Source organism: Pogonomyrmex barbatus, unplaced genomic scaffold, assembly GCF_055798465.1.
Source record: "Pogonomyrmex barbatus isolate J1 unplaced genomic scaffold, ASM5579846v1 scaffold2, whole genome shotgun sequence".
Classification (NCBI taxonomy): domain Eukaryota; kingdom Metazoa; phylum Arthropoda; class Insecta; order Hymenoptera; family Formicidae; genus Pogonomyrmex; species Pogonomyrmex barbatus.
Genome location: NW_028297116.1, coordinates 4,934,311 through 4,961,065, shown reverse-complemented (window position 1 = coordinate 4,961,065; position 26,755 = coordinate 4,934,311). Strand labels below are relative to the sequence as shown.

General features: G+C 33.2%; 4 protein-coding genes across 14 annotated transcripts in view; 2 read left to right on the top strand and 2 right to left on the bottom strand.

Annotated features, from left to right (window-relative positions):
* Nucleotides 1-1,546, top strand: part of zip (myosin heavy chain 10) — a 32,607-nt gene extending 31,061 nt beyond the window's left edge. For all 5 annotated transcript variants that reach the window (XM_089077262.1, XM_089077267.1, XM_089077263.1 and 2 more), the window contains one exon: nucleotides 629-1,546. In XM_089077262.1, the coding sequence (XP_088933388.1) occupies nucleotides 629-755 (127 nt within the window). In that variant the 3' untranslated portion in view covers nucleotides 756-1,546. The remainder of the gene's footprint in view (nucleotides 1-628) is intronic.
* On the bottom strand, nucleotides 1,226-4,024 carry LOC105431381 (uncharacterized). Its single transcript, XM_011645533.3, has 4 exons — nucleotides 3,888-4,024; nucleotides 3,721-3,819; nucleotides 1,760-2,048; nucleotides 1,226-1,517 (listed from the first exon to the last, which is right to left on the bottom strand). Exons 1-4 carry the CDS (start codon nucleotides 4,005-4,007, stop codon nucleotides 1,321-1,323), a joined length of 705 nt encoding a protein of 234 aa, XP_011643835.2. The 5' UTR covers nucleotides 4,008-4,024; the 3' UTR covers nucleotides 1,226-1,320.
* A 125-nt stretch (nucleotides 4,025-4,149) lies between these two features.
* LOC105431382 (GDP-D-glucose phosphorylase 1) lies at nucleotides 4,150-6,360 on the top strand. 2 transcript variants are annotated; one of them, XM_089077297.1, is made up of 6 exons: nucleotides 4,150-4,361; nucleotides 4,910-5,018; nucleotides 5,089-5,369; nucleotides 5,441-5,543; nucleotides 5,614-5,923; nucleotides 6,005-6,360. In XM_089077297.1, exons 2-6 carry the CDS (start codon nucleotides 5,013-5,015, stop codon nucleotides 6,118-6,120), a joined length of 816 nt encoding a protein of 271 aa, XP_088933423.1. In that variant the 5' UTR covers nucleotides 4,150-4,361; nucleotides 4,910-5,012; the 3' UTR covers nucleotides 6,121-6,360. The 2 variants fall into 2 exon arrangements, with proteins under 2 accessions (XP_088933423.1, XP_088933422.1); XM_089077296.1 differs by having other exon boundaries at nucleotides 4,777-5,018.
* Nucleotides 6,361-7,195: 835 nt separating this feature from the next.
* Nucleotides 7,196-25,838, bottom strand: Rbcn-3B (WD repeat-containing protein Rbcn-3B). 6 transcript variants are annotated; one of them, XM_011645525.3, is made up of 26 exons: nucleotides 25,678-25,838; nucleotides 24,869-25,046; nucleotides 24,569-24,801; nucleotides 24,341-24,483; nucleotides 22,174-22,364; nucleotides 21,840-21,985; nucleotides 21,569-21,589; nucleotides 20,559-20,585; nucleotides 19,338-19,428; nucleotides 18,599-19,013; nucleotides 18,145-18,365; nucleotides 17,780-17,999; nucleotides 17,483-17,597; nucleotides 17,167-17,372; nucleotides 16,833-16,970; nucleotides 16,606-16,674; nucleotides 15,822-15,923; nucleotides 14,976-15,188; nucleotides 13,171-13,435; nucleotides 12,736-12,955; nucleotides 12,105-12,330; nucleotides 11,642-11,979; nucleotides 11,070-11,393; nucleotides 10,836-10,928; nucleotides 10,417-10,614; nucleotides 7,196-10,276 (listed from the first exon to the last, which is right to left on the bottom strand). In XM_011645525.3, the coding sequence occupies exons 2-26, from the start codon at nucleotides 25,031-25,033 to the stop codon at nucleotides 10,091-10,093; spliced, it is 4,566 nt and encodes a 1,521-aa protein (XP_011643827.2). In that variant the 5' UTR covers nucleotides 25,034-25,046; nucleotides 25,678-25,838; the 3' UTR covers nucleotides 7,196-10,090. The 6 variants fall into 6 exon arrangements, with proteins under 6 accessions (XP_011643827.2, XP_011643829.2, XP_011643831.2 ...); XM_011645527.2 differs by having other exon boundaries at nucleotides 24,362-24,483; XM_011645529.3 differs by lacking the exon at nucleotides 20,559-20,585.
* Between the last annotated feature and the right edge of the window lie 917 nt (nucleotides 25,839-26,755).

Here is a 26,755-nt window from a genome sequence, read left to right as displayed (position 1 = left end):
ATTAGTGTCCCCAGTGTGCTACAGTGAGTTAAACGAGCTCTTTTGGTTAATTTGAAACCGCTAACCCTGAAAATAATAATATCAACTTGGACTGCTACCTTTGTGTGATAACGACATACTTCACCCCTTTGGCATCCCTTGAATGCAGTTGTTTGTGAATGTGTTTTTTTTTTTCATATTTATTTGACTTATACTATCGGTCAATGGTTTGACAAAGTGCTTTCTAAAAAATTGATTTCCCATTTATGATAAAAAGATTCCATTCTTCAAATTTCTTATTATCAGTCGACGACTACAAATGTAAATTTATTCAGATTGTAATCTGCCTATTTTTTCATTAATAAGTGCTCAATAAATTTTTTACTTATATTTAATTGGAAATACTTGTACATCTTACAAAATATTATTTTACACTTAATTTTTAATAAGGTATTCAGGACTAAATTAAATTTTATATTTATATTTATATATTTTATATTTATATAGAAGATTTTTAATCGAACAATTAAAGAAAACAAAAAATATATTTAAACTACTGACTGATGATGCATATTTTTGTTATTTACGCATACCTCCGTCATGGATAAACACACTGTCTAATTAATGTAATGTAATAATTTGTTTAAAGGCGCGGTGGACCTCCGATAAGTCTGAGCTCTACGAGGCTGAAACGCGGTTCCGTACAGACCGGCGGCTCGGGCGACGATTCGACGACGCAGGACGAGAGCATCGATGGCGAGGAGAATGCCAATTGAGTATCGGGGTCAATCCAATGTGCTCTCGAACCTCTGTGAATTATGTATATACGTGCGTCGAGAGGGTGTTGGTTTTTTTTGTTCGATTCGGCGCGTCACGCGGACTAATGTCTCAGCTAATGTCTCGAGTATCATGTCTCGAGATCAGCGATCCAGCGATTACAATCAAAAGTCGTTTCTACGATATCCCATGGTGTTTCTGGCCTTAAGATTATTGCGACGAGTTAACGATCCGAGAGTGTTCGATTGACCGATGAGGTGCCGACGATCCAAAAGAAAGAGCCAGGACAGGCGAAGCATGCAGCGAAAATGAAAACGAAAATAATCGAATAGAGGACTTTTGATACATTTTATATAGAACGAACGCAAACGTTGACCGCATTTTACGTATATGTAAGAAAACAAGAGTATGGAATGAAAAAGACAGAGAAGGAAAAAGAAAGAAGGGAAAATAAATTCTGAGAAGGAAATTCTTAATCATGGATAAATTTATTGAAGACTTATTTAACGAAACTTAAACCGCACGTAAACTTGTCGTATGAAAAAATTCGCGCGAAAAAGCGTTCTACTTCGACGCAGTCTCTCGCTTGATTTCCTCGAGCTGTCGGACCAATCCGGGACTTGCGAGATCCAACGGAGTCTTGCGCTCCTTATTGGTGATCGTCAAGTCCGCGCCGTGCGTCGTCAGCAGTTTTGCTTCTTCCACGCGGTTCTCCTCGCAAGCGAGATGCAACGGCGTATTGCCGTATGCGTCTCTCTGATCTGAAAAAAAAAAAAAAAAGGAAAGAAAACACGAGATAGCACGAAACGAATGCATGAAATTCAAGTATCGATGTTTCAAGGGAGAGCTAGCGAACCTTTGTACTTCTCTTATAAGTTATAATCGGAAATATTTATATATAGATATATATATATATATATATATAGATTATATTTGATATTTTATATATTATTATACTGTAATGAGAGAACTGCATTTCAATAACACACAGACACTCCGCTACCTATGTTCAATTTTTTCCCAAACTCCACGAGGAGCTCCACGATGGCGATATTGCCTTTCGACGCGGCTCTGTGAAGAGGTGTAGCGCCCCGTTTGTCCGCGATGTTCACATCTGCGTCCTTCTTGAGCAACGCCACACAGATGGACTTCCAGTTCTTCGACGCGGCGTACTGCAATGCCGAATGACCGTCGATCGTCGTCGCGTTCACGTTCGCTCCTTCGGTCAGCAACGTGTTGACAACCTTTTCGCGGCCGGCGGACGCCGCCAGAATCAGCGGAGTCATGTTTGTCTGCATGATTTAAAAGCACGACCAGCCATTAACGTTTGATTTCGTGCGAGGATTTAGCCGACGCAACAAAGGAATGAAAGTCTGGCGATTAATTCGACATGCGTTACGCGTATGAGTGAGCAAGAGAGATAAATAGAAAGAAAAGAACAGGATATGCAAAAGAAATGTAACGCAACGCGCGATGCATTTTAGACGCATTTTCGCTTTATACTTATTTTCTTATAAGTTTTTTTTTTTCTTATAAATGATCTTTGGAAAAATTATAATATAATTATACGTCATCAAGTGTTGTATATTATTAAGATCTCCATCTTTCTTTCGATAGGCCTTTCGAAGCGAGGGATGGAATAGTTCTATGGAATTGTAAGATTTTGCTTGATAATGTTAAAGTTAACTTAATTGTTAATTAGAGTTTCTTTAAATTATAATTTTAGGGGCGTTTTTTAGATCTATATGATTCATGGAAATTTGACTATGCTGCTGACTGCTATTAATGATAGATGATGCATTTTGAAGTACTTTTTATAAAAAATGAAATATTTTTTAGAAAATGTACATTATTGTACTATTTATTTGTTACCAATATACACGGTCTATATAGACTTTAGTTTGGAGATATAGGAGTTTTTAGTGGCCAGTGCGTAGTATGCAAGAATTATGATTTCCTCAAAAAAGATATGATATTTTAAGATATAAAAATAAAGTTGATTTAAACTTCAGCACGTGCCACGAATTGTTATTAAATATTTTAAATATGCGTACATTTTAATTAAAGTTATCAGTCACGTATAATCCTTGTGGAAATAAAATCTTTTCATTTACATATGATTATAAATTTTAACATTTTTTTAGACGAAATAATTCGGTAGTGAACAGTGATAGCGTTTGCTGCGTCACTCTAAATTCAGAATTGTTACACGCAAAATTAATTAATTCTATCTGATCATAGCGCGCTTAAAACAGAGAACTCTCGAGATTTGGGGAAGAAGAGCAAAAAGAAAAATTTCAAGAAAGTTGAAACAAAAAACTTTTACGTGTGATATCTCGACCAATGAGAAACTTGTTCACAATTACTTCGTGCGATCGTAGTTTTTTGGACGTGCCTTATGGCCAATTGGAAACTCAACTTTCAAAAACAACACAGTTGCAATTATTACAACTTACAATTAGGACAAACAGATTGTATATATTTTATTTTTAAATTATTTATAAAATTTACCTTAAATTTGCTATTATTGTCATGCATAATATTAGCAGCTAGTAGCATATAAAAAAAAAAAAAAAACAAGCAGCAATACTTTTGCAGTAAATGAATGAACTAATCAGAATGTAGAATTATCAAGAATGTTTGATTCTGACTGACTAATTCGCTATTTAAATCTCATTGTTTAAATTTTGTTCTGTATACCAATCCTTAACAGCACGCCAATACGAATTGTAGGTTTGTTTTTTATTCCTGAACTGATTGTACTAGTTCATAATTTATCTTTCTTTCTTACATTGGAAAAAGCAAGATAAACTCTGAACTAGTGCAGCCGGTTCAGCTAAAAAGAACAGACTCTGTGATTGACCTGTATTTTGTTAGAAATCCCAAAAACTCCTCATATCAAGAGGAGTAATGAATTATAATCACAACACAATTTATCACTTGTGATGTGTAACGATTTCTTACGTCATCCGTGGGATCCACCGGTACATCAAGAGACAATAAATGCCTAACCAGATCGTCATGACCGCCCAGCGCCGCCCAATGTATCAACATTCGGCCATTCTGCAAGAAGAAAAGTCACGATATAACCTCAAATATACGCATGACATGTGACGCTGCGCGATACGAACGCTATCCGTTTGCGTTTTCAGCCGCTCGTTCTCGCTCAGTAGAATCATTAGAGCTCCGGTTTTACCACGATATGCCAGATCGTACGCCGTTACACAATAAGGAGGCTCTTGCTGTGACATCTTTGCGGTTTTCCAAAATTTTTAGCGACAAACTGATGAGATTTTGACAAAAGCGACGTTCGTCTTTGAACGCGCGGATCGAGCGATCGCCAGTCAGCTGTCTTGAGTTTGACTGTGGATCTACACCTTCGTGCACTCGAAAATGAGTCGGTGTCGGTGATGAAATTGCAAATTAACGTATGCCGGCAACGCTAACAAATATATTTTTTTTCAGTGGAATCGAAGCATAATATGGAAAAAATTTTATTCTGTACTTTTGATTAATTTTTGTATATTGAATAATCTTTTGCCCTTTAAAACCTTCTAATCTTCTGTTCATTTTCTGTTCATCGTGTTCATTGTGTTCATCATTGGGTATGTAAAACTTCAAATCATAGTGTTTATAGAGTTAAATGTAAAAAAATATATAATATATTGCAATTATAATAAAACCAATTTTGTAATAATAAATTTGGTTGCTTGCACTACTTTGCATCATTTTTTGCTGGTGAATTCTAAAAAATAAATATAAGAATTACTGTACTTAACAATATTTACGTATTGCACATTGTTACACAAATAATTACTATGAGCATTAAAATATCCAATGTGCATTCTATTAAAATATAAATATTAATGTTAAATATTTTAAGATGATTATGTTTTGTTAATTACATAACTACTATTAATTGTTTTTAAATGTGCACAAGTGGAAGGTAGTGCAAGTGATCGAATTTGCCGTAAATCTATTTCTATATATTTTTTATTTAGACTGTATTTATTTTTATAGTTTGTTCAATACATTAAGTCACACAGTTATACAATATGTTTTCATATGAACAAATTACAACATTTGTCTATAATACAAAAAATTTTAATTTTGCCATTAAATTATATGAGAGGGATGAATCTTCACTTGATAGGCTCCTACGACAAAAATGGAAGCAGGCTGAAGAAGTTAAAGCATCCCGATATATTTTAAATATAAGGGATAGTAAAATATTGGAAGGAAAATACAGATTTTTGATGCAGGTATATTTATTAGAGCAGATATATATAAAAAATGATTTTAATCTAATATATAACACAATGACATTTTCAGTTAAATCCAGATAGATCTCAGAAGAGACGTGACCCAGAATTAATTACATCTGTACTACAGCCTTTTAACTCTATAGGTTTTAATTTTACTAAATTAACACAGCAAGAAATATTATTTGATATAGGAAATGGCGACACAAACGACATAATTGCAATTAATGCCAGTCCTTTAGAACAGGGTCATTGTTTAGTTCTTACAGAACGTTTGAAATGTTTGCCACAAATCATGACAGAGTATAGTCTCCGCAAAGTAATAGAATTATTTCTATTAAGTAATACATGGTAATTATTATTATATTAGAAGCATTCATCTAAATATGAAAAATATGAAATAATGAAAAAAATTGTTTTAGGTCTTTAAGAGCTATTTTTAATGGTCTTTGTGCTCATGCTTCTATTAATCATTTACACTGGCATTTATACTATTTGAAAAATGAAATGCTTCTTGAACATATTGTAGGTAGTTCAGCAATACTTATGATAAATGTTTATAATAAATATATTATAGATATTTATCTTGTTTTAGAATATTCACAGTTATATTCCTGGTATACATTTATTAATAGATTATCCAGCCAAAGGATTCTGTCTAAAATTATCTGATTTTAAAAGTATTACGGATTTTGTATCTCGCATATTCTCTGTAGTGAATTATTTACAATCACGTCAAGTGGCACATAACGTGTGTATTACACGAGCAAAATCAAAACCTAATGATGAATTGTATGATGACATTCGTGTTTATATTTGGGCTAGAAAGTCAATAACCGATGTTAAAGATACAACTGCATTTTTAACTGGAGCTTGCGAACTTTTGGGACATTTTTCAATTAGAGGTAAGAATAGAATCTATATATAATGCAATGTTTTTTTATGAAATACAATTAATTATACTATTATACGAATGTATATTTTAGATGAAAATACATATAAAAATCTAACAGAAGATGATATAATTAATGTTCTTAATGATGTCACGGAAGAATATTTCTTATTAATTAAAGATGAGCTTAAAAATGTTTTGGCGAAATAACTAAAAAAGTATTGAAAATATTTAATTAATTATATAATAAATTTTATTAATTTTAATTGCTAATTTAATTAGTTTAAGTTTACATAAAGGTGTTACAAATAAAATTTGAGCTCCTTTTATACAACATCGAATGTCAGATTTAAAACGTTAAATGTTTTGGATCAGATTTAAAACGTTAAACGTTGGATCTAGTGAAATTATCAATGTGTCTCTCTATGAATAAATTCTTTCTGATTACTAGTTATTGTCCTTGAGTTGCATATTGAATCTATCATCTTAAATTTCGCAATAATGACTACAATACTTGTATCTCAGTATACATTTCATACGCTTCATTGATTAAAACTTCGTTTACGCTTTATAAATAATATATAAGATATTCTAATATACTTCGTGCGCACTTTAATCTTCGTCAATGCTTCTTACATGCTTTATAAAAAATATGCAGAACATTCTGATTCGTGCGTACTTCTAGAATAGAACACAAAAATCTTTTGTTTCAGATTTTAACAAACATTTTTATAACATGCGCTAAACTTTTCATTACGTTTCTTTCAAATTCAAAGTTATATATTTTATCAAACACTTATATAATTTATAAAAATCAAACCAAAACGTAGTAAAAATATAAGTATTTTAAAAAAGTATGGATTTTGAATTAAACATTTTTAGAAATAATATAATTTTAAAAGTTGATTATGCTTATATACCGATGTATAAATGTTTTTATATTTTTAATTTTTTTATTACAATTATAATATTTCTTTTTATTGTCGATATAAGAAACTTTAAAGTCTTATCGTTGAAATTATTTATAGGTATTTTAAATTATATAATATTTTTGTTCCGATTCTATTGAATCACAATATGATTGAAATATCTAAATTGTAATTACGATTTAATGTTAAGTTTTATTTCTTTAATGTTAAGTTTTATTTCTTGTCTTATCTTTATTGTTTCTATCTTTTTCAAAACATACATTTTATCAGATATAATTTCTTGATTACTGTTTAAGACGATAATAAATTCTCAAAAAGAAAAAAATCAGATATAAGCAAAAAAAAAATCGATAAAATCCAGAGTTTTTTCATTTATTACATTCGTTGACAATTACAAGTGAGATGAAATAGATATATTATCTGATATAATATATAATATGCTCCACTCTCCTGAACTGATGGTGCATAATACGCATAATTTAATACAACGTACACAAGTAATTACATAAATACAATTAGGCGCAGTTCGTCTTTATGTACACATCGCCCGCAATCAATCAGATAACTCGTTCCCGTGCTCAATCAACTATTTGAACTAATGTTATCAGAATGCATCAGTTTCGTGGAATTGAGGCGAGAGTTGGACTTTGTCAATTTTAAATAAAATAAAAAAGAGAAAAGAAAAATAAGTAATAATAAGTAATAATAACAGAGAAAAAAATTAATTTTATAGATGTTTTTATTTTCTTTAAATTTCATAGAAAACGAGTTGAAAATTTGAAAATGTAAGAAGTTATATGGATTTAAATTATTAGTCAAAATAATAAATCATTCTCTTTCGAGTTTATCTCAATGAGGAGACATTTGAAGAAGTGCTTTACACGTGAATGCCAATCCCGGACACGCCTGCGTGATGTAACCAACACTGTAATCAAGGCGATTGCACTAGATGTAATAAATATAACGATATACGTAATGCGCAATATAATGAATAAATGATAATGCACTATGATGAAAATATTTTAAATTATTATGGGAACATCGAGAGATACAAATATATTCTACTTAATTTAAAATCAATCTTTTTCTCTAATTGAACTATCAAAGCATGAATGCTATTTCAATTACGAACAATTGAAAATTAGATATTTTGCAAATTAAAGAAATAAAGTTCTTATGCTTGAATTTATATATGCTTGTGTTAATGACATTTAATAAAAGTTTAGCTTACTAAGATAGCTAATACATTTATAAATGAATTAAAACGACTAAGAACGATTTTTTTCAATTTAGCCTTTTCAAAGAATTACTCTCTTTGTACATTAAATTAGTAAAACTCAGAATCACGCAAGTGGCCGCATTCGTCGCCCATTAAATATGCTACAATAATAGCGAGTTTTTAAAACAATTTATAAATGATAATTTCAATATTTGAATTGATTGATTTTTAAAAATAATAAAGCCAGAGAGCACTTTGCTGGCACAATCTTACACTCTATGATAATAGTTTAAAATTATGCACATATCCACGTATTTTTTCAATTTTGTTTGCTAATCTTTTAACCGGAGAAAGGGCGATCGGAAAACATTCATGTATTACCGATAATTTTGGGATAAATATCCAAGCTCAAACAAGATTATTTTTCATTAATCGCAAAATTGATGCGGAATGAATCACGAATCTTACGCACTTAAAAAATGTGAAAATTTACAGATTTGTAAATAAATAAGATACTTTACTTCACTTTACTTTAAAATCATATTTTCCGTAATCGATTGGAAAAAAGGAAGATTTGCACGCGACTTATGATATATCCGATACATGTTTGTACGATATGATATACTGAATTTGTGTGTGCGCGTGCACACTAAAAATACTATAAATTAATCCTATATATATCCTATGACTCTCTGTCGCTCGCAAACAAAGAGAGAAAGAAAGAGAAAGAATTTTCTATTCGGGATGAGAGAAGAACGATGATGAAGTGTCTTCATCGACCGATTTCGAAGAATCGACATTCTCGCATTTCGTCCTATTTTATACAATGAAATAAATACTAATATCGGTTAATCAATTGTGGAATATTCGTCAAATTAACATAGGTGATATTAAATATGACGAAGATTCCGAATAAGAGTCGTGTTCTACTATTTTTCTTATTCACATTTTATTTTTACGTAAATCAAGAAATGCACGATTTCAAAACAACGCAATCTTAACGTCCGATACGTAAACACAAGAAATCTGAGAACTTAAACAATCTAATTCAGTGGATCCTAGGAAGTTAATGAAGAGAAGTTGCGAAACATGCTAATCTAATCCGCCGGAAGTCGCGATGTATTTTCAAGCAATATATACAGGATAAAAATACAATAGAATGTTCTCTTATGTGACTTTATAGTTTAAAAAGGCAGATTGAAACTATCCTTATTTCTATGACTATCTAAATTATGACAGAATATTTGTTAATAAAACTAAAATTTTGTAGCTATGCAACAAACTATATACTATATTTTACAAAACACGCAACTTCCGAGGGATTTGCAGGAACAAATTCGTGTCGCATAATCTCTCTGATCTTGTATGATTTACGTGAGAAACTATTGCCGACGAAAGACAATATTCAAAAAAGTAAGGCTGTCTGATCTTGACTTTATCTAAAAGAATATTCCTAGATAGATGGATTCCTAAATAGATTGAAATCGGACAGCCATAACAACAATATATATAGAGAAACAATCCAATTATTCTTCAATACTAGAATTACTTATCAATTAAGTACCAATGAGCGCGCCGAAATCGGCGACGGCACTCCTGGTTAACGCGCAAATTATTTTGACTAAAGCCGCGCCGACAGCTTCGATCAGCTAACACTGAAAATGATATTTTTATCTTTCAATATTGTAAACAGAGAAAGAAATTAATATTAGTTAGCAATAAAACATGGTTTACATATATAATGTTCTCTTTAAATTAATCTACTTTTTAAGCCGTAAAATTATTTATTTTCTTATTTTAAGCATTTTTCTAAAAGAATACGAAATATTTTTTTTTTAACTTGAAATATTATTAAACTAGCTTGCTCATTTAAAACTGTCGCTGCTGTTGATTAGTATTTCTGTAAAAAATCTATTAACGAAGAGAACATTGTATAAACCAGGTTCGATCGATGCGATCAACGCTAAACAGCGAATAAGCTACTTTCGCTTGTTGAACGAAGCGGTAATTTCAGACCGATCTCGCGCGACATTCAAACGTTGAAGCGAGTTTCCGAACCATCGGCGAGCATTAAGGTAACTGTGCGATTGTTGATCCAAATCAACCGTGCCAACCGCATAGGGTTTAATCGGGCGACGTCATTGATGGGCGCGGTACTATACGATTTCACGCAACGAGTTTGCGAGTTGCCCAAGCCAAACATGCCACTGCTAGTTTGCTGTAAAATCATGATATAATTTTGTCAAAATCTTCAATTACTAATGCTTCATAATCAATTGCTAATGAGAGTAATCTAAGAATAAATTTTAATAAAAGTTAGAAGAAATTAGATATTGTCAGACTTTTACTGGCACTTACCTGCCAGAAACACAGCTTATTCTCGGAACAAGAATAACTAACGAGAAATTTCCCCTCTGGTGAAAATGCCAATGCGGTAACCGATGCAGAATGAGCAGGAACAGTTTGGCATTTGACATTACCTCGCAATTCATATAACGCTAATTGACCACTGCGACCACCAACCGCTATCCTGCGTGTTGCCGGACAATGACTGACCTGTGAATGAAAAGTTTAAAAAAATGAGTTGTGAACATCTATACTACGTATAAAATATAAAATAAAATATTGGAAATAGTAAATTCTTTTCATTCTTTTATGTATAATGATTAATAAAAATTTATTAAATGACGAAACTTTAATCATAAAATTACAATATTGAATCTTTTATCTTTTAATTTTGTCGAAAAATTCTGGTTGTATTCTGTTGTGTGACTTACTTGATTAAATCTACACACTGCCGGAAATACTTCATTCAAAGGTTTCATCTTTAAATGACCTGGATCAAGACAATGTAGAATAATATCCATAACCTGCAAACATAATTAATTATATGCGAATTAATAAACAGATATATTATTGTTGTTTGTAAATGTACAAAGCATAATATAAAGATAGTAAGTAGATTAAATTTTTCCTTCTTTTTACAATAATGCTTTTTAAAAACTAGATACCTCTACGAGAAGATCGCTCATCTCACTCTGCATCTTGTCAATTAGTTGTTCGACGATCCTGAGAATCTCTGGCTTCGCTCTGGTTAACACGCTTGCACCTAAATTAACATTTAAGGTTTGGGCATTTTGTTGAAGAGTGTTAAACCTGGCTACTTCGCGAGCCATCGTAGTAATAAAGGCAGCTGGTCTGGCGGTAGCGATCAACGTTAAAGCATGACGTGCCGTGCGACAAGTGTCAGCTTGTGGCGTAAGAGGAAGGCCGTATGTTAGATTCGGCACTAACTTGTCTGCATCACAACACATCTCCAATAGACCTAATAGAACCTATAAGGATATAAGAAACAATAATTAAACATTTTTAAATTAAACATGCAAACATTTATACTTGAATAAAAACAAGATTTTTTTTTTATAATAAATTTTTTTATGTCACAGTTAGGATCTGTTTACTTTAACAATAAAAATATTTTATTATTATCATTAATTTATCAAAATTTATTTAAGCACAAAATAAATGATGAAGAGGATTGAAATACACAATATCACAATAACTGTTTAAAATATTTTTTTACCTTGGATACATCAAGATAGGGTTCCCACACGGTGAATCCTCTGCCAATAAGATCGATTGCGGCTCTCCGTAGAGCCGTGTGCATTGGTAACTTCGGCGAATGAGGTGCGTGTAATAAATGAGTGAGTGCCATGCTGGTATGTCTGGCAAGATTATTATTTCCTATGCCGAAGCCTTCTACGATTGAGCTCTTTCGTCTTTGCTCATTATCTCTTCTTTGGTTTGTCGTAGTTACATCCTGACCAAATTCAGCACCTATCACGCCTAGCAGAACCACAGCCGTGGTTTGTTTTCGCTTCAATTCCGCAACACTCGATGGCTTTCTCGCTACACTTAGCTCTGCCAAGAAACAGATTATATTTGCAGATTTTTAAAAATCCATTCCTTTTATGCTCATTCTTATATATTTGTTTCTCTTTTTCTCACTACTTTGTTTAGAAGAAAATGCTCTTCAACAGGCTCACCTTCGGCTAATTCTTCTTCTTCATCTTCTTCTTCCGGTTGCGATTCGGTCGGTGGTACCGGACTTCCGGCTGCCGGTGAAGTTTGATTTTGTGGTTGTGGCGCGATCGGTTCTTGTGTACTGTACATTGGCAAATATTGTGACCAATTATCAACGAGAGCTTTGCGACCTTTTGAGCCCATTCTGCCTAGCTCGGCGAGCAACAAAGCCTGCGCTGCTTCTCGAATCTAAAATATTATTAAAGAATATTGTGCAATGTATTCCGTGAAAATAAGAAAGTGATAATCATTTAATTTTTCATAACTAATTTTAAATGATTTGTCATTAGAAATGATTAAGGAATCTCATTCTTGACGATCCTAAAATTAGCTTATTTTTATTAATTTTTTTTTGAGGAATGTGTTCTATATGAAAAAATACGGATTTTTGCATGTAATTATATATTTGAATTACCACATATTTGAGCTCGTATCTTCTTAACCTATTGCGAATTTCAAAAAATCCTTTTATAGGAATATTCTATACACATAGAAATAAAAATTGACAAAAAAAAAAATCGATTTTTTGAAGCCGGAAAAGATGAAAAGTCCCTTAAGTAAAATGAGAATATCTTTGATGATTTAATAACGAACCTCCACACACTGATGTTGCCATCTTCGTGCCATCATCTCCACTTGCGGCCGTTTGAAGGTCTTCGCACCACCTTGCGCTGCAACTTTATCAGGTAATAATACACAGTGCAATGTAGCTAGAAGAGACCATCCTTGCTTGATTTGTGCTTGTTGTACTGTATACATTTCCTCATTTTCCTCTTCTGTCTTATTCCAGTTTACCGCTCCTCTATTGCCTGGCCTACGTATACAAATTTACTTTTCAGATTTTATTTCAAATCTCTCTATATATTAAATATTTAGATAATTTTTTTTTTACCAACGTAATATACAATTACGTTGAAGTAATCAAAAAACTGCACGTTATTATTATTAATTTGGTCATACTTTATTTAAATATTTAATTAATATTAAATAATATTTAATAAATATTATTTAAATATTTAATTAATTTACCTATGCATCTTGCGGTTTCGTTCTTGTTCAGGTACAAACGTTGCATTGTTCATCGACATTAAAGTATTCGCTAAAGCGACTACCGCTAGTAAATGATTACTCGTTAGAGTTGTCGACAATTCCCAGTGAGCTCTTGCCGTAAATGCTCTAGTGAGTCTTTCTTGCCGAACTAATTCAGCTGGCAAGCGTTGCTCTAATTGAGTTGCAGGTTCACCGACTGGCTCGAGCTGTGTTTGCCAAGTTGGTAACAATAGTGACATGTAACCTACAGTATACAATCTTTTCTAAGTATTTAACACTAGATTATAAAAATTTGTTCACACAGTACCATTCTATTTTATATAAAAATATAAAAAATATAAAAATATGTTTCATATTAAATAAAAAAAATTATTTATATATGTAATGTATTAGGTGTACAAAAAGTTCTTTTTTTTGTAAAATTCAATCTTTATTCAAAAACAAACAAAAAAATATTAATCAGCGAAATATTTTCCATTTGCATCAACGACCTTTTGCCATCTTTCGGATAGCTTGCGAATTCTTTGACGATAGAAGCTCACCGGCTTCGAAGCGATAAAGTCATCAATGCATTTTCGTATCTCTTCAAATCTCACGAAATGTGTATCAGCCAAATGATGCTGCAGCGACCGGAATAGGTAGTAATCGGAAGGTGCTATGTCTGGGCTATACGCCGCGTGCGGAAGAAGTTCCCAGCCTAACGCAAAGATATGGTCCTGAGTCACTTTCGCTCGACACAACATGTGGTCGAGCATTGAAGCAAAATCACTTTACGACGTCCTTGGCCAGTAAATGGCCTCTTTTCTTCTAATGCATCGCTCAAATTGGTCAATTGTTGTTGGTAGCGGTCTGCCGTGATTGTTTCACCCGGTTGTAACAACTCGTAATACAACACACCTTTCCAATCCCACCAGATACAGAGCAAAATCTTCTTGGCGTGGATATTGGGCTTTGGCGTCGATGTCGAAGGTTGACCAGGGTCAACCCATGATTTTCTACGTTTAGGGTTATCATAAAGAATCCACTTTTCATCGTCTGTAATGATTTTGTGCAGAAAATCTTTTTTCCGGAACTTTGAAAGCAAAGTGAGTGCAGTGTCACGCCGACGATTTTTGTTGTTTTCGGACAATGCGGAAACCCATCTGCCTTCCTTCCGAACCTTTCCCATCGTATGTAAACGTACGGAAATGGTTTGCTGCGTAACCAAGCTGTTCTGCAAGTTACTTTTCAGTTTGTGCAGAGTTTATATCCAACGCTTGCATCCAGTACTTGCAATTCGTCCGTTTCAATCTTTTGAGGGCGTCCAGCACGCGGTTCATCTTCAAGACTGAAATCTCCTTGGCGAAATTTTTAATACCATCTTTTACATGTAGCATGACTTACAGCGTTCTCTCCATATGCAGCACAAATCATTGCAGTAGCTTCAGCATTTTTCTTCAGATGAAACGCGAAGTGGATGGAAAATCGAATATGCTCTTTTGTTATTGCCATCGTGAACACTACTGATTTTTGAGATTATCAGAGATGTGCATCAAACGCCAAACCGTATGGCATTTTAGAAGGCCAAATGTCAACGCTTTAAAACCGCAAAAGGGCGGGAAGATATATAAAATTTAAATTGTTATTTCGATTGTATGAAATCTAAAGCTCAGAACTTTTTTGTACACCTAATAAATAAATCTTAGACATAGAGAATCTTTGGTAAAAATATTTTAACGACTGCATACAAATTGTAACAAATGATTTTACTTAAATGTATATTAAAACTTCATAGTGAAACATACCTCCCTTAGATAATACTCCAAATGAAACAGGTACCATAGGCCGCAATAGACCCAATTTTCCTTCGCAAACTCGATCCAAGTCTGGATCCATGCCCCATGCATGCAGAAGGCTTAAAAGTAATTGCGCTACTTCCATTGTCGCGTTCGGTTCGCTGAATGCACCGTTTCGCTTCAGATTATTCTTTGCCGCATCGCTATTATTCCAATTGTCGCCTAGAAACGTCAAATAAATGTAAATATAATAATTTTTAATAATATTCAGCAAAATAGCAAGAACAGTTACGATGTAACACCACTGGAAAACAAAAATTTAACGAAAAAATAAATAGATGTTATTAAAAATATATCAAATAAAATTTTTAAAAGATTCACTATCAAACAGCATAATTATAAACAAAGATGTATACACACGCATAATAGTAATAGTTAATATACAATTGTTGAACTTTTTTGACGCATTGTATATATTACATATAGTACTAAATAAAAAAGAAGCAAGAAATATAATTCAGTGAAGATATTAAAATGCTGCATAAAAACTTCCAAGCGTGCATAAAGAAAATTAAAGCTATCTTAATACTAATGATCCATCTTTTTTGTTTGTGACTCCCAACTGTTTAGAAACCTAATGGAATTGTTAAAAATATAAAGTAGACACGCACAAATAGTGAGGATGAGACTATGTGTTTAGTGCTTTGAAGGAACTAACTACGATTTCTAACTATCACACAAAAACCATTTCCAAGGGAAGAGAATTCTTGTCTAAAACATAAAATAAATTCGTGCGAGATAAATTGCGACTGTGAAACAAAAAAAATTTGTCATTTTCAAAGACACATGTCTAACCTTTGCCGTCAAATGTCGACGGCTTGAGGCCGACACTTTCCGCTTTGGCCTGTAATTTAGTATGCACATTCTCTGCACCTTCCTTCATCTTAGCCAATATACCTATAGAAAAAATCTGTCTGTAGATAGAATCGAAAGGAAAATGCAACAAAAAGATCTACCATAGATCATCGAACTGAAGAAGTTTATAGAGAAATATTACTACAAATATTACAACATTACTACAATCTATTAACAAAAAACAAAAAATCTTACGTTTGAAGAAACTCACTTTTATTATTTATTAAGAAATTATTAAGAATTAAGAAATGATATCTGAGGATTTTATAATTATAAATTTATGAATAGAGAAATGTAAAAAATTAGAATAAAAAAAGTCGAATTATGATTTCAAGAAAATTGATGAAATAGTGAAAAAACAAATTTCTATACGATACTAAAACGAGCCTATAAAACACATTTTGAAAATAAAATACAAAGTGAATGTCAAATAATCTTTTTTTACTTTGATAATCACAAATCAAATTAAAATTTATGACAAAGAAGGATAACAATATCATGTATTATATACGTCGATTAATGAGTTATGCAAAGAAATTATTAATAAAATATTTTCAGAATTTTAATTTTAGAAAACACAAAATTATGAAAATATTGACATTATTGTGAAGCTCATATCAGATATTAATATAGAAATTTTAGTGATTCAAAAAATTTTTCAATGTGGAAAAGATATAAAAATAAATAAAATTATTAAATAAGTAACAATAATAAAACACGATACCGTGACGATCCTTCTCCTTCAACATTCGCTCAACATCACCCGCCTTATCCTTGACGCGACCGAAAAAGTCTACAAAGGGATACATTAATAGAAATAGCTTCAATGCTTATTCTTAAATAGAGAGACAGAACTGCGGAGAAATATAATTCTTGCAATAATCATATTTTAATATATAACATATTTTATTTTACAATTTAATCATTTAGAATACATAAAAAGATACTTACCAACAATTTTCTTATGCGCATCAGGACTGGCGGATTGAGTGAGTGCTGCAACCTTTTGATATTCTGCTGCGGAAATAAGTCCTTGTGCTTCTAAAGAATTGGGCGACATGGCACCATACTCGTCACTAAGTAATTGCACTGTAACGAAGAAACAAAAATTATTATTAAAAGTTAATATAAAAAGTCTTTTTGCAATGCAGATCTTTTTGCAAAAAGATTTAACAAATAAATAAGAGAAATACATAATACATACATAATAATACATACATAATACATTATAAATACATAAAAATTCAATTTTCTCAAAGAAAATAAAATAGTTTATGATTCATACCTATTAGCGCTTCTATATCGAAGAATAGAATATGACTCTCTGGATCTTTTGGATTACTTCTGAAGCCTTGAATCATCAGCGGTGAACCTTTGGCTTTTATTTGATTTCCATGATCGGGACCGTGTCCACCGTGAAGCTGTTGTAACTGATGTAGCCCTCTTTGCGTCGCATGTCTAATCGCCGACAGATTCCGATGGCGCAAACCCCTGAGAAATAAAAATTGGACGGACTGTAACGAAGAACGTTACCCCGGATGACTTACTTCGCTGAAGAACACACAAGATTCTCACCATCCGTGCTGCAAGATTTCATTTACCTAAAGAAATGCACAGCAGGATTGGCTAGTCCTAGTTCACCGCCGGCGACGGATCCGCCGGCCGCTGCTATTGTGTTTTCATCGCAAGCATAGAGCACCTCTTCTGCAATAATGCCTAAAAGAACGTAATTCGCTGTTCTTGCAAATTCTATATATTATTAAAAAATGTAGTAACGTAAGATAGAAAGCACGACATCTTCACGATTCTGAAGAGATGAGAATTTAAGAGCTTAAGAAGTGAAAAGATTTAGGAAAGTAAAGTAAAGAAACTCAGGCAAGTTGAAATATGGAGCAAACCGTGCAGTACGCGATCCAAGTGACCAGTTTCCATTTGCCAGACGTATACGGCACCGTCCGAGCATCCGACTATCATAAAGTCATCCAATGGTCTCCATTTAATAGTTACGACCGGGAAAAGATGCCGCGAAGCCAATACGACGCATTTCCTCTCCGCTAAAGAGAGCAATGTAACACTGTGATCCGACGCAACACTGCAAACGCATTTCTGTATCCTAGGCTGCAAAAAAAAAAATAGAAAATATAACTTCTTTATACATTAATCCTTAATCGACTTTTCATGTAACATTTCTTATGAATTTTGATTGACGATTAAAAATTAATCATCATAAATTCTTACGACAAAAGTAAGCAAATTGATATACACTGCAATTATCCGGTGGCACCATCAGTTGAGTGATTTCACCAGCATGAACGCAAAACCGATGAATTAATGTGCCAGCATATAAATCCCATAAACAGACTGCAAAGTCTACGGAACCGGAAACGAGATGAGTGCGATCATAACGAGGTGCCGCGCCATGAGGATAAAGCAAGCAATTTACTCGCCCTGAATGTCCCAGAAGAACTTGATGTGGTGGCCAATCTGAATATATGCAAAACAAAATTGAAAATTTAAATCGTAAAAAAATTCTGATATTAACTCAAAGTTCTAGCGTATGATGTTATTAGCTTTTAAATTGTTAATTTATATTTTTCATCTTTTAATTATTTCTATATCATGTTGCATTAATTTGTTATATAAGTACGATTTAGAGAAACTCATATAATATTTCAAATATACAGATTTTACAAAAAAAAATAATAAAAATACGATACCATCGTACTGCTGATGATTGCCATGGAGTAATTGCAGCATCACGGTTTGTGTCGCTGGCACAATGATGATGCTACCGTCCTCACGTCCAACGACTAGTCGACTCTGCTGTGGTAGGTATATGCAAGCGGTGAGTTTTATACCATGGCCGTCGCCAGTGTCCAACTGATCGAGTATCCCTACAGGAGGTGGCTTCATCGCGTCCCAGGCAGCGGTGAGACTTGTCTTCACAGTCGGTGACAATGTCGGCGGTGATGATCCGTCATTCTGGCAGATCTGAGCGAGCTGTTGCGTCGTCACCTCCGGCACTGTCCAGAGAATAACGACACCCTCGCTGTCCCCGCGTAACAAATATTTTAGAGTCTTGTTCTGTCGCTGTACGGTGACCAGTCGCATGGCCGGCGGGCAGGAAAGAGGCTGAAACATGTCAGATGAAAACTGAATATTAGAAAACTTAGTAAAATAGTACTCGGAAATTATGTAAAATCAAGAAATACGGAATCGAAGAATTCAAGGAACTTTAAGAAAATAAGGCGTAAATAAGATTATAATAAAGAAATCTTTAGAATCTAAGATTCATAAGATTCATGAAAAATGATCTTAAAGAATAAAGAATTCAGGATCAAGGCTTCAATGAGCTGAATATAGAATAAAAAAATTCGTTTGTAATAAAATTATTAAGATTGTTAGAATATTTATAAGAATAATTTTTATAATCACCATGCAATGAATGTTTCTCACCTTATCTCCAGGTTGCGTTAACGTACAATATAGATACGGCTGATCGTATTCGGCACCGGCAGTGTGAAAGTTCTTATTGTCCGCAACGCTACTGCATATCGTGGAAAAAAATTCATAATTAGCGTTTACATTTATAAAGCTTTAAATACTATTCATGGGCACTTCCCCATAGAGAATACCGTATATAACATAGACATGAAAATCTGGGTATGCATGTTGAAACGTGTGCCCAAGAATAGTAATTATTTTCACATCGTATAAGCTTTATATTACAACGAATAATTTGAAATATGCTTGTTTATTGGCTGACTATGTTTACTAGCAAGCAATTGCTGCTATTAAACGTCTTTTCGAAGCGATAGCATCTTCAGATTGTAAAACGACACACAAAGGTAGAAATAAAGACTTATTTTAGGATTGCAACAAATTCTGACATCAACACTCCAAAATTAAAATAGTCAAAATTATTCTTAAATTTGAAAGAAAGAATAAAAAAATGACAGACTTGAAAACATATAACATGTTTTGTTTCTTTCACTTTTGAATTGAAAAATGATATTGACTTTTTAAATTATTGATATCAGAATACTTACTCTTGAAAACATTATTCTTTATCTTGATAAATTACCTTTGTGCCATGTCTGTTACATTGATATAATCGCACAGTTAATAACAGTGCAAAGCAACTTAAAGCAAAGAGAATGTGAGAACATAAGTAATGAAATATGGCAATACACAATTTTTTTCTCGCATTTACCTTCTTTCGAGGATTTTTATATTTTCACCTTGTTTATATTATCCGTTTGAACTGCGATTAAGGATGTCAATGAAGGATTGAATATTTGGATATGGAACAGGATGTATAATGCGAATAAACGTACAAACTTGTACGAAAATGCCAATGTGGATTCATAATATTATTATGAATATAAAACAAAATAAAGATACCGTCGTATTCGAATGTTATTAATGCATATAATTCACAACTAATTCGTTGGAATTATAAAATTTGATGCATTTGGGTACTGCTTACCAATATGAACTTACGCTTCTGAGTTTTTCGCACCTTGTACCAAAGAAGGATGAGTAAAAGCGAATCATTGCATTTACGAACACAAGAGAAAAATGAAGGCGAATGACAAAAACATAAAGAAACGAAGAAAGAAATAAAGATTAGAAGAGAGAATAGTATGAACATGTACAAGTGATATTGCGGGTTACCTGCTGAGAGCCTTGCCCTTCAGCTTGCTAGAAGAACACCAGATCCCGCGTAGAATGCAGTAGATGTGAATAATATGAAAAAGACATACATCACCGTAAAGTGGATCATTGTGTTAATTGTTAATTCATGTGCATGTACGAAATTTATGTTCTGGGATTACATTGAGATCGACCGAACGTCGAATCATCTTGAATTTTCGTGAAGCTCTTGGAAAAAGAGGCTTCTTCAAATTTTTTGACACGATAAAATAAAACGTGCGCGATTAAAGAATTCCACTTAATTAATATGTTAATTATTGTTTAAATTTAATTATTTCATTCATTGTTCTATTGATACTTAACAACTATACTTTTTCAATGTCAAGTTATTACATTACAAGTTACATTCGAGATCTAAATCTTCTCTTCATTTATATCTAAAATAAAAATTTAATAAAGTACATGAGAGAACAAAAAATGCATTACATACTTTTTATTTTGTGAAATCAGGTTATTAAATGTAATGGAGTTTTAGTAAACGGCAACGTGACTTCGAATGTGTATGATAAATGGTAGTAAACAAGATAAAAAATAAAATATCGAACAAGTGCATTGCCAGCAAGTGCTTCTACGGCATTCAGTTCTATGGTTAAAAAGAGAACTCATTTTCGAATTAATACGCCTAATAGTTATGCTAGAAATTCCATATGAATTTTGCGATATTTTTCATATTATATTATTTATTTATATGTAAAATATTAAAGATTGATGTAATATCTATGAAATGTCTGTATTACATTATTTTTCAAAGATGTATCACATAAATTATGATTAAGTATGCTATTTAAATCGCTATTTTAGCATTTGTTAACCATCATAAATTGCTTTTTAAAGTCAACAAAGTGCACTTTAGTAACCATAACCATGCTACTAAAACTATTAGTATAATTCCTTTTTCTTTCACACAAAAATATTGTTAGATATTATTTGCAAAGAACTTTAATACTTAAGTATACACGAAAATAAACTACCTGTCAAGTTGTACCAGAATCCTAGAAGCAATAAAGGGATGTGCTAATCAATAAGATTCAATATTCGAGTATCTCGATCGAATTGCATAATGTCATTCAATCGCAAGTATTAAATTTCAGACATAAGAAAGATTTATTCGTTTGTTAAGCAATATTATCACCAGCCAGGGAGAAGAAAACCAATATGTTCAAAAGAATATTTCTAGAATATATCTTGAAAATCAATGGCATTTACCGACAAAACTTAGCGTCGTGTCAAACGAATACGTACTTTGCCGGAAGTTTATACAGATATCCATGACCTTCATCACTCCACAGAATAACTCTATCGGCGGCCAAGAAGTCGCCTGCCATCCAACGTTCACCACATGGGGCCGTTATCGAGCAGAGAACCGAGAAATCGCCGGCATCAAATATCTATAAAATTATTCCAATTAATATATTACAGTATTGATATAGCTTCTCATTGTAGACGCTAATTAACATAGTATTCTAAATAAAAAAGAATGCAGTTTGATGGCAAAATTTTGTCATTGATTTAATCTGACATTTTAGTGATAAAAGTTCTCTAATTACGTTTAGCTTCAGAGGTAACAGTAAATTACCTGCCAGTACTTGGAGCATACGATCAATACTGTTCTCTGATTGTAGGGGCAGCAAGTCATCGCGAGTGCATTCAAGCAGCGGATCTGTTTGCTTTCGTGCTCGTACAATGGCTCGCTGTTTCGATTCTCGTGTCCCAGAAGCGTCCATACTTTGACCGTGCCCGTCGTCGTCAGTGCCAACACAACATCGTCTTTAAACGAATGAAAGTGCCTGTTGCGCTTTAAGTAAATCTAGGAGAGCATTGTAGCATTTCTTTAAGCGATAGAATATTTTATTAGGGGTCACCCGAACAGTTCGCCGCAAATAAAAAAATTTGCCATAGCTTCGAATTAATGTAATTAAGATCATTATTCGTGTCAGATCGAATAAAATAAGTAGTGTTACAGGTGACCACGGAGACAGCTGTTATTCTAATGGGTACAATATGATCCTTGTTAAGCATAATTCTGTATGCGTAAGATATATAGTGTTACATGCAATGCCAGATGTTTCCGTGGAGTAAAAAGCGATACGTATTAAATTTCAGCAAAGTCATGCTTAATTCCAGTTATGCAGAAACTACGTATGTATTTGATTTATTTGACCAAGCGAAATCCAAGGATTATGCTGATTAAAAGACAACAATTAATGTGTACAGTTGCCCAAGTGCTGATAAAATATTTGCATTTTTCGAGCACGAGTTGACCGCCTTTTATAATATCTCTCTTTAGCATCTTCGTTTGCAATTAGTCGAATTTTATGCGTATAAGATATAATTAACTAATTTTTATAGCTCCACGTATAATTTTTAAGAAAACATAAATTAGCATAATTATTTCAGCGTAATTATTATAAATGTAAGTAACAACATAAAAATTAGAAATTAATTCAAAAAATCCGGCAAATTATATTTAAAGCTATAAACACTGGCATTTATTCCAAATTATCTTAAAATTATCTCTATAAATCATAAGATAGAATAGAGAAAAAAATATTTTACAATTATTAAATTATTTCTCTTAGTCAATTTTATATTTTGGCAAAATAATCAATATATTTTAATGCAATAATTAATATAATTTTCATTGTAGCAATAGCAAAATGGTACGAGATTAAACTTAATAATAATATAGAGCGTGCAATTTGTTTTGTCGCGTGTAAATACGTATTATAATATATAAATATACTTACGAATAGAAACATAGTATACCAGGTGAAAGTGTTAAGGTAGTGAATATCGAATGAAATGCGATGTGTATAAATATAGATAATGTGTCATTCATATGTAAGTAACAGGACGGATATATGAATAGTATGACGATATAAAAAGAGAGAAAAATGAGATATTAGTAGTGATTTGATGTTCAAGGGATGCGCAAAGAATGGGAATATGAATCACGATTAGATAAAAGAAAAGATAAACGAAAAATATGTGATACAGCCTCAACTGTCAGCGCATTAGCGCTGACTTGTGTCCATGTTTCATTAACATGCTGCAACAATGTAACTGTTATTAAGTGTCAGACCAAAAATATTAGATAAATAAAACTGCTACTATCAAACTAGATATAGATGATGTTACTCGCAAAATCGAGTAATAGATCATCAAAAGATAAATATAATATTGATCAAAAAGACAATCCCTGTTTATATCCAAAGCATAAAGCTTCTTCAGGTTAATTGCCAATAAAATGATAGAGCAGATTACAAAATCCAAAGTACAAAAGAAACTGTACAAGTGCCTTAAATATCGTTAGTTGCTTTCAAGTTATACTAGTAATTATAAACGGTAAGAATTACCGTCCAACTTAATTTCACTCAAATCGGGCACAAAAATAGAACGAAAAAAGAGAAACTTTACCACTAGTATCCATAAGTCTTTTACTTGAAAAGAAACACATAAGTATACAAAATAATGAAAGCCAAAAGATACTGTTTAAAAAATCTTATTTATAAAAGAATATTGAATGTCAATTGCTATAAAAATTGTTGCAAATAGCAAAGGAATAGTTTTTAGATAGCAGAAATGCAAGGTTTAAGTCAAATTATTACACTAAACTTTCGGGATAAATTTGTTACAAAAGCCATATTGCGATTCGTCTTTATATACAGTATCTGTTGGCAGTGAAGTTGATAGAAGGTAGCGGTTCATGGTATAAAGCGTAGGTGTGATGGAGTGTAACTAACTTGTGTGCACGTAGAACCGACCTTTCCGTTTGGCCGGCCGCAAAACGTGCAAGGCGCTAATCCAATCTGGATTGACGCGGGAGCTCAGGGTGAACAGCACTTCCAAACTGAACGGGTCCATCACCAAAACTTCAGGATAGTATCTGAAATGTGAAAAAAAATATGTACATTTTTGATCGTACAAACACATATTATTATGATGTGACATACGAATAATGCTATTCTTACCCAGAACAAAACAATCTAACATCTTCTCCACCAGTGGAAACATAGGGCAACATCTGCGTGTGAACGCTATTAAGCTTCACTGCTTCACGGCACTTTCCATCCACCAGATCCCAAGTGCACATTTCCCCGCTTTCGCTGCTGCTGACGATGAAGTTCTGCTCCATTACAACACTGGCTCGACTGAGGCACATTATTGGAGCAGTGTGTCCAACAAGCAGACATCTTGGAGTCATCTGTGTCAATAAATTATCATAATATAAATTAATAATAAATAAGTGATTATTAGCTTACTATACATACCTTCAATGTTTCTGGATCTACCTGCCAGAGACATATCTGCCCATCATAACATCCTGTTACTAGTGTCTTTTGATCCCGAGATAAGTAAACACAGGAGATACAATGGGTCGGCGCTATGCGTCCCCATAGTACTATGGGCACCACTAAACTGGTACCTGCAGTCATCTTTGCAAGTGATCTGAAAATAATTATCACAATCAATAAACCAATCTTTTATAAATATATTTGTTTCTGTTGTTCAGCACTAATGTTTCTCTTATCCACCAAAAGTATATACATAAAACGGTGAAAGTAATTTTAAAATGTGAAATATAAAGGAAAAGGACGAGTTTACAAAGTTAAATATTGAAATAATCAATTTAAAGCAAGCAACGATTAGTCGTATATCTTTGCGCAGTCAATTAGAAAAATGTCCAAGGTACAGATAACTCCCAGCGGCGAGTTACATCCGGAGAAGCTGAGAGAAGTACGCAATAACGATGTTATCATTGGTATCAAACAGTAGTGAGATAACCACGCAATAAAATGACAGGCTCGTTTATAATCACGAGTAATTGACTATATTAGGCGCACGAACTGGCAGATTTACGGAGAGGATTTACGTCGCGCCGACGAGCGCACGTCAGATTCCAGAGATCATCGGGATATATCGCGAATCGCGACGGCTGATTGAGAGCAATTAGAGGCGTCTGCTACATCACGTTGGCAAAATGTCACAGGCGCTCAAGGCTACGGGCTGCTCGTCGAGAGCGTCCGTCCATGGGACGCTGACAACGGTCATGCGGGCGCAGAACGCGAGGAATAATTACCGCGAGTCGACGTAATACCGTTGACAATCGGCCGGGACGTCGCAGTTGGCGATATCTGGCCGAAAATCGCCCGTTCCTCACTGCGCCCTCGCGACCATCGCCGTCTCGCTCGGCCGAGAATGTGATATCAATGGACAGGGCGGTCGAGAGCGATCAGCTGTTCCACCTCGAAAGTCCCTACGAGGCGGGGCCGCCACGCAAATCCCGGAAAATTGATCTCAATAGGGACGTGAACTTAAGAATATATATTCTTCGGTCCAATATATATTCTTTATATATGTTATATGTTTATATATTTTAATATTTGTATATTCTTTATATATATATATATATATATATATATTTATATTATTTTTATTATATATATATTTATATTTATATATATATATATATATATATTCTTAGGTCCATGGATGGGGACCGATGGAGGACCTTTCCAATTTTGGTAAATTTTGACTGCATTCGCAGTCGTCACATTTTCGAAATTGTGGCTTTATCCTCCTTTTGACGAATGCTATTCAGCAAAAAAAAGTCGCATTTCCGACAAGTCTCGTGACGCACCGATATTGCGAAAGTGACCTGTGTCAATTTGCGCAGTTTTATTGTACGGCAACGAAATCACCTTCATAAATTGGAGGAAATTTGTAGTATTGTAGCGACTTATAGTACAGAAAGGTGAAATAATTCGACAGGTCTTTCGAAATACTCGAAGGAGAGACGGTCAGAAATTATAGATCAGAAATTATAAATCATATTACGACGAGCAAATATTGAAAATTGAACTTGACACATTTTCAGAAAAGTAATCGATCTTTTGAAGAAATCGTGTGATTAATAATCGATTGTACATATTTTATCACGTCAGATTCGAACGAAATGGGAGCCAATAATTCGAACTCTTCGAAATCTTGAACAAATAATTTTTTAATCATGATATACAGGATGTCCCAAACAATTCTCGATTATACATCATAATTCATGTAACATAAAATATAAATATTACAAAAAAAAATCTTGTTTTTTTTATTGATTTTATATTTGCCTCATAGATTGAAGGGCCGGGGGGGGGGGGAGAAGA

Excerpts from the sequence above, each read along its gene's own strand:
- LOC105431381 (XM_011645533.3), bottom strand. The coding sequence starts at position 4,007 with ATGTCACAGCAAGAGCCTCCTTATTGTGTAACGGCGTACGATCTGGCA. Across the intron at positions 2,049-3,720 it reads CGGTGGATCCCACGGATGAC|ACAAACATGACTCCGCTGAT; the intron begins GTAAGAAATCGT and ends TAAATCATGCAG. Across the intron at positions 1,518-1,759 it reads TGGGAAAAAATTGAACATAG|ATCAGAGAGACGCATACGGC; the intron begins GTAGCGGAGTGT and ends TTTTTTTTTCAG.
- LOC105431382 (XM_089077296.1), top strand. The coding sequence starts at position 4,812 with ATGTTTTCATATGAACAAATTACAACATTTGTCTATAATACAAAAAAT. Across the intron at positions 5,370-5,440 it reads TTTCTATTAAGTAATACATG|GTCTTTAAGAGCTATTTTTA; the intron begins GTAATTATTATT and ends AAATTGTTTTAG. Across the intron at positions 5,544-5,613 it reads AAATGCTTCTTGAACATATT|AATATTCACAGTTATATTCC; the intron begins GTAGGTAGTTCA and ends ATCTTGTTTTAG.
- Rbcn-3B (XM_011645525.3), bottom strand. The coding sequence starts at position 25,033 with ATGACTGCAGGTACCAGTTTAGTGGTGCCCATAGTACTATGGGGACGC. Across the intron at positions 24,484-24,568 it reads GTTAGATTGTTTTGTTCTGG|ATACTATCCTGAAGTTTTGG; the intron begins GTAAGAATAGCA and ends TTCACATTTCAG. Across the intron at positions 12,331-12,735 it reads GGCAACATCAGTGTGTGGAG|ATTCGAGAAGCAGCGCAGGC; the intron begins GTTCGTTATTAA and ends ATAATATTTTAG.